Source organism: Notothenia coriiceps, unplaced genomic scaffold, assembly GCF_000735185.1.
Source record: "Notothenia coriiceps isolate Sejong01 unplaced genomic scaffold, NC01 NC01_scaffold00027903, whole genome shotgun sequence".
In the NCBI taxonomy this organism is placed as follows: Eukaryota; Metazoa; Chordata; class Actinopteri; order Perciformes; family Nototheniidae; genus Notothenia; species Notothenia coriiceps.
The window spans coordinates 1-7,034 of NW_011360604.1; the positions used below are offsets into that span (position 1 = coordinate 1).

At 40.2% G+C, this 7,034-nt stretch overlaps 2 protein-coding genes across 2 annotated transcripts; one reads left to right on the forward strand and one right to left on the reverse strand.

The window, feature by feature from the left end:
• Positions 1-214: 214 nt before the first annotated feature.
• LOC104957867 (Golgi reassembly-stacking protein 1-like) lies at positions 215-2,914 on the reverse strand. Its single transcript, XM_010785542.1, has 5 exons — positions 2,679-2,914; positions 1,829-1,909; positions 868-1,071; positions 479-565; positions 215-394 (listed from the first exon to the last, which is right to left on the reverse strand). Exons 1-5 carry the CDS (start codon positions 2,742-2,744, stop codon positions 215-217), a joined length of 618 nt encoding a protein of 205 aa, XP_010783844.1. The 5' UTR covers positions 2,745-2,914.
• A 1,313-nt stretch (positions 2,915-4,227) lies between these two features.
• LOC104957866 (chymotrypsin-like elastase family member 2B) lies at positions 4,228-6,902 on the forward strand (the record flags this gene model as incomplete). The annotated part of the gene is given in 6 exon segments (XM_010785541.1): positions 4,228-4,273; positions 4,359-4,453; positions 6,131-6,226; positions 6,228-6,238; positions 6,350-6,478; positions 6,766-6,902. Coding segments are annotated over 6 exon segments (502 nt in total), but the record flags the coding sequence as incomplete, so codon positions are not given.
• Positions 6,903-7,034: the final 132 nt, after the last annotated feature.

Consider the following 7,034-nt stretch of genomic DNA (forward strand, 5'->3'; position numbering starts at 1 on the left):
CTGTAAATAGAGTATATTTGTATGGGAATGTGTTTTGTAAGCGTACTGTTCAATGTATCATAGGTCCAATTTATAGTCCCTTTATATATTAAAAGTTTGTAGCTCGTATTGTCAAAATGATACTTATACTGTCTGTTATGTGGGATTGCACTTTCGGGAATGCTTGGAATTTCGCTGGACTCTGTGTAGTGACAATAAAGGAAGCTAATCTAATCTATATGGGTGACATGATAATAAACGATGCAGATATTAAGAAGACACACCTCCCCTCTCCTCCCCACGCTCCATTGGGAGTCACCACCACCTCCCTGCAGTTGTCGGTCTGAGTGTTGTACAGCAGCAGCTTCAGAGGCTTCCCCTCGTTGGCCTCAATCAAAGAAAAGAAATCCTCTGACTGCAACACAAGCACAAAGGGATTTAACATCGAGCACTGTTTTGGTTGCACTTCATTATATCCATGTATTAGAATAGAGCTCACGTCTTGCAACACCTGGTCGGCTCCTACGATGAAGTCATCGTAAGCAATAAGGCCGGCCAAGGCTGCAGGAGAGTTGGTTTCCACATCCTGAAACAAACATGCATTTGCACTTGAAACCACTGTCTTGATTATGACTTAAGATATACAGGAAATTAAATGTGGAGATAAGACAAAAACAGATGTCAATTTGGTGGTACTAAATATCTAGGTGTTTTGTTGAATGGTTAGGAAACACGAGCTAGTCTTCAAAGAATAAAGTAGATCTGAAACATTCAACTTGTTTGATTCTCACTTCAAAGAAAGCGCTGGCTTCTTCCTCAAAGCTAAGCTGTTTTGCATCAGAGTAAAACAAAGCAGGTTAAAGAATAGCCCGGATGGACTCGACTCACCAAGACGTGCCAAACGTTCTCATTGGCTCCTTCAAAGCTGCAGAAGCGAACACTGGCCCCCAGCAGACCCTGCCCCCCCCACATGTTACTGGGAGTGACTTCCAGTTCCCTCACCCGCTGGGTTTTAGAGTTGTACACTTCTAGTTTCACCGCTTTCTCCATATTGGCCTTCAGAAGGTCTTTCAGCAGGTCGCCCTCTTTGCTCTGGAGAAACAAGAGAAATGTTAACGACTGCAGCCTCGACGGTGTGGAGAGGGTGGGCCGGGTTTCATGTGAAAACAACACGAAAGGAGATTTCAGCATAATGTCACTTTTCTCCTGTGATTGTTGCACTTTGCTTGGTGCAGGCTTTTATATCTGTTCATCAACAATAGTGGTTGATATCAGGCCTTTTGCAGCTAGACGTGTGCTAGATGGTTGTGCTCACTTTAACTTCCTTAAATACTGGGTGGTATATTTACAGCGATGCATCATATTATATATGATCATCATGTTTGAAGCATCTCTGTCCTTTCACTTTTCATGAGGTCAGTAAAACAGCCCTGTTTTCACATTTGTGATTTCCACTTCCTGCTAAATGTTTTTATTTTATGTATTTAGCTTAAGAAGAAGACACATTTCCTTAACAAGGTTTCATTCTTTTTTAAAACATTCAAATTATAATCCTCATGAATCATGAAGAATTGCATCCTGCAAAGTACCTACAAACTGAGGCACATTTTTCTGGCAGGAATACGCGATGTGGACACAGCTCCTAAAGTTGCATACAATCCCAAATGCTCAGGTAAAGCACAAGTACTTTGATATACTTCAGTACTTAAGTAAATGTACTTTACGCTGAGCAATTAAAACATGTATCACATAAGCTCCATCGATTCAAGTGTTTGCATTTAGATAATATGTTTACATTTGGGGAGTGGACATGCCAAACCAAATGTTACTTCACATAGAGATGACTCACGAGTCGGGTATTCCCTATGGAGAGAATGAAGTCAAAGAAAGGCTCCAGACCGGCCCTCAGAGCTGGAGAGTCCTCTTGAAGCTGAAAAAACACACCAAAGAAATTTGGTTGATTTCACAGTAAAGGGAAGAGGTGGAAGAAGTACTCAGATCTTGTACTTCAGTCAAATAAGAAGTAGCAGAGTATGAATACTCTGTTAAGTAAGAAAAGTCCTGCAATCACAATAAACCAAAGTACCAAAAGTAGAAGTACTCATTATGCAATGATCATGTTTTGAATGATCAATGATCATCAAAGTGTTATCAAAGCTGGTAAAGGTGCAGCTAGTTTAAATGACTTTGTACTCTGCAGGGTAGCTTGTGAATTTACTCCAGATGGAACTAAAGTCTGATTTAACATCATTAAACCAAATCTGCAAAGTAACTAAGGTACTGGTAGTGGAGTAAAAGTACACCATTTTCCTCTGAATTATAGTGGGGTAGAAGTATAAAGTAGTAAAACATTGAAATACTCAAGTAAAGCACAAGTACCTCGAAATTGTACCCAAGTATAGTGAGTACATTTACTTTGTTACTTTGCACATGGCAGCTAGTACTAAAACAAAGCAGTCTCTCTCGAACTTAAACAGATTGGTTGTGAGCCAAAAGCCACCTCATCATGGGCGGACACCATTAAAGCTACCCACAGTTGGAAGTTACAGAGTTACTACACAGAATATCTTAATACATTGTGCAACTGTGTGTCTTCATAGATAAAAAAACAAAACAGGAACAATAGCATAGCCAGTTAGCTTAAAGTGGTTTAAAAAGATATACAAAGTGAGTGTTGTTTATAACCTTGCACTACGTACCCCATGAACATGATATCCACTAGAAGTTCCTCCATCCGACAGAAACGAGCTCTGCGACACCCCCATCGTCTTCAACAGTTAGTAATACGAACACAGTCTTCAAGTCACTGAGGTAGAGATGTGTTTGAAGTCATTACTGACGGACACAAATGTTTAAAGCTAAAGCTAGCTTAGCGCAAAACGCAGGTTGACAGCAGTCTCAGAGAGCTAGGCAAAGCTAATAAATAACGATGCCAGAGAAATCGAGCTGGAGCTCGATTAGCCGTCCTTGACTGGGTGTTCTATGTGGTTGCTGGGCAACAGACAACACTGGCGTAGAAATCATGGACATTTGACGTTGTACGTAATACATAAATTATATGGGACGTTTGAAGCTTGATATTGTGTACAATGTGACGAAAACAAAGCCTATTTTGATATCTTTTAATTCAACTCATCACTAGCTTTACCCAATGGTGGAAGAAGTACTCGGATATTTTACTAGTAGGCCTACACAGTAAAAATCCGGAGTGTTAATTTAACACTGAGATAAGGACCATATGTTCACTGGCAGTGTTAAAATGGACCCTTTAAGTGTTAAATTAACACTTGTTAAATTAACACTTAAAGGGAGGGATTTAAGTGTTAAATGAACACTTAAAGACTCAATTTTAACACAGAGCTAGTGAACATATGATCCTTATCTCAGACTCAGTGTTAATTAACACTCCGGATTTTACTTTGTAGAAGTAGAAAAAAGTGTAAAAATACTCAGTTACAAGTAGAAGTCCTGCATTTAAAAACGTACTTAAAGTATTGGCATCAAAATATACTTTAAGTACCAAAAGTAAAAGCACATAGGCCTACTCAGCTTAATGTCCCATTCAGGAATCGTTCTAAATGATTCCTTTTGCTGCAATAATCTCACAGCTGGTAAAAGTGGAGCTACTTTTAATTACTTGAGTAAACACTATACACCACTGGCTTTACCTTCAGTTAAGCTCCATAGCTTCCATAAAGTTACAATGAAACAGAGAATTAACAGCAGGTATACTGCATTTAGGTTTAGGGCATTTGGGGCATGAGGGTTATTTGCATAATACTTGATGTTTGTTATACACACATTAACATCTGTATTTTCACCCGAATACGGATCTGCAAAATGTCCAATACTGATAGCGTGCTGTGGAACATTGTATCCTTCCCATGGTTATTGACCTGCCTTAGTTATCTCGACATTTTGTTAGAGCCGATAGTTGAAATTGGCTGCATGTGAACGCATCTGCTCTTTTCCCACCATGATGAAATGTTGTCTAAAGAAATTCCTAAATGAATAAAAGTGCCATTAAAACGACTATATAACCAAATATATTTATAAATAGACCTAGATTTTAAGAGATTTATAGGGTTGCTGAAGTGTTTGCCTTACCATAAGAAAATCATACATTTGATTAGGATTCATCCACATGTGCTGAAGTTGGCAGGTATCTTAGTGGTTACCTAATACCTCCTGGAAGTCTTCCAGTGTCAAAATGATATAAATAGGTAAAATCAAACGATATCTGGTTGTCAGAGCTCAAACATGATTCGTCTTGTGGCTTTCCTTTCCTGCATTGGTAAATATATTCCCCAAAACATATTTTCAGTGCTGTTTTGTGCACATTTAACTGTACTGTCTCCAATCTCACGTGTGCACCAAAGGGCTGATTTGTGCTGAAACACCTTTCAACCATAAGGTGCACAATGAGAGGGTCATAGGAGGCAATGACGCCAAACCAAACACCTGGAGATGGCAGGTATGAGCACTATTTTAAAACATTATTTATACAGATTGAATGTAATGTGACGCTAGTATTTTTTACTTTATATCCTTTGGGTAAATAGGCTTCCTTTTAATCTGACCTCATTATGCTGATAGATTTCTGATATAACATTGTCTTTTTGGTATCAGTGTGTATTTTATTCTCTGTTTTTCTGCTCAATCATGCAGAATTATAGGCCAATTTCAAACCTACCTTTCTTGGGTAAAATTATAGAAAAAGCTGTTTTCCATCAACTCAATTTTTTTTGGCACAAAATAACTGCTTTGATGCTCTCCAGTCTGGATTCAGAGCCCATCACAGCACTGAGACCGCACTTATGAGGGTTTTAAACGATATATATTTAAACAGACAAGGGACAAATCACTATTTTGGTACTGCTGGACCTCAGTGCCGCTTTTGATATTACTGGACAGACTAGAAAACTGTGTTGGTTTATCTGGCAAAGCACTTAATTGGCTCAAATCGTATCTGCAGGACAGGGACTTCTTTGTGTCTGTTGGTTCTTTTAAATCGCAAGAAACTGCAATGACTTGTGCAGTTCCCCAAGGGTCGATTCTTGGTCCAATTCTTTATATACATGCTTCCACTAGCCCAGATCCTAAAAGTTAACAAAATGTCATACCACAATTATGCAGATGACACTCAGTTATACATGACAATAAAGCCTGGCGACTACGGACCATTACAATCCCTCACCAACTGCATGGAACAAACCAGTAGCTGGATGAGCAACAATTTCCTACAATTAAACAAAAACAAAACAGAAACAATTATCTTTGGTGCCAAAAGGGAGGAACGGGCTGAAGTAAGCGCTAAACTAGAAGCCCTACTGCTAAATACATCGGAAAAGGTGATAAATCTAGGCGTAGTTCTGGACCCCGACCTCCATTTCAAATCCCACATCAACACAATTACTAAATGGGCTTACTATCACCTGAAAAACATAGCCAGACTTAGAACATTCATGTCTCAACAACACCTTGAAAAACTAGTTCACGCCTTTGTTTTTAGCAGGCATGGCTCTGTAATGTATTTACAGGTCTCTGTAAAAAATCGGTTAGAAAACTACAACTAATCCAGAACGCCGCTGCCAGAGTCCTGACCAAAACAAGTCAAACAAATCACCCCAGTACTCAGGTCTCTGCACTGCACATAGCTTACAGAACCGATTTTAAAATTATATTGTTAACTTATAAAGCATTAAATGGTTTGGGACCCCAATATATGTCTGACATGTTGCCCAGTCACGAGCCCCCCAGAGCTCTGAGATCATCGGGGGCGGGCTTACTCATTGTTCCCCGGCTCAGAACCAAACACGCCGAAGCTGCTTTTAGTTTTTATGCTCCCCACAAATGGAACAAACTTCCAGAAAACCTGAGGTCTTCACCCACGCTGAGTTCTTTTAAGTCGAGGCTAAAAACACTAGTTTTTACAGCTGCTTACCCAGAAGCCTTTTAACTTGTTTTAGCACCAACCGTATTTACAATGTCGTTTTAAACTATTGAATATCTCATTAATGCATTGTTTTTATGAAACTGTTATTCCATTATGTTCATTTATTGTGTTCCTCTCTGTTCTAAGCACTTTGAATTGCCTCTGTGTCTGAAATGTGCTATATAAATAAACGTACCTTACCTTACCTTACCTCAGGCTTCTCTCCAGTATGATTCATACAATGATGGCTCATACTACCACATCTGTGGAGGCACTATCATTGGTAGTTTCTACATCATGACTGCAGCTCACCTGTATCCTCAGGTTTGCTCTCATACATCCAATCAATGCCACAGATCCTGTCACTCCTGTCCTGCTGATTCCCACTGTCTGCTTGTAAGTAAACACAGTGTGTCTTTGATTCTTTACGATCAGCATGGATGCTAGTGCGTACCGTGTGGTGGTGGGGGAGTACGACCTGTACGAGTACGACGGCAGTGAGCAGTTCAGCCGCGTGGACATGATTGCTGTCCATCCAGACTGGAATGAAGACCTTGCCAGAGGGTAAAGACAGCAAGTTGTCTTAGTTTCACCACTCAAAGCACCCTTTCATTGACAGTAAAGGCCCAAGGGGATAGTTACAGGGTTAAGGCATCCTCCTATGCTTTCACTTTTATGGCTACAAACCAACTGGTATTACCACTTTCCCTCATGTAGTGCTTTGAAATGCCTTGCACAAGTAGATGGAAACATGATAGTCGGGGGTACACAGCATTTCCAGGTTCTCAATAAGACTCTATGAGCTGGCAAACAGACTTGAACTTATTCCATTTTTTTATTTTCTCTATTAGAAATGACATTGCTCTCCTGAGGCTGGCGAACCCTGTGTATGATAACGGCTACGTGGCCATCGCTGATCTTCCCTACCCGGATCAGATGCTTCCTCACGGGTTCACCTGTTACATCACCGGCTGGGGACTCATGGACTGTGAGGACACACACACACACACACACACACACACACACACACACACACACACACACACACACACACACACACACACACACACACACACACACACACACACACACACACACACACACACACACACACACACAC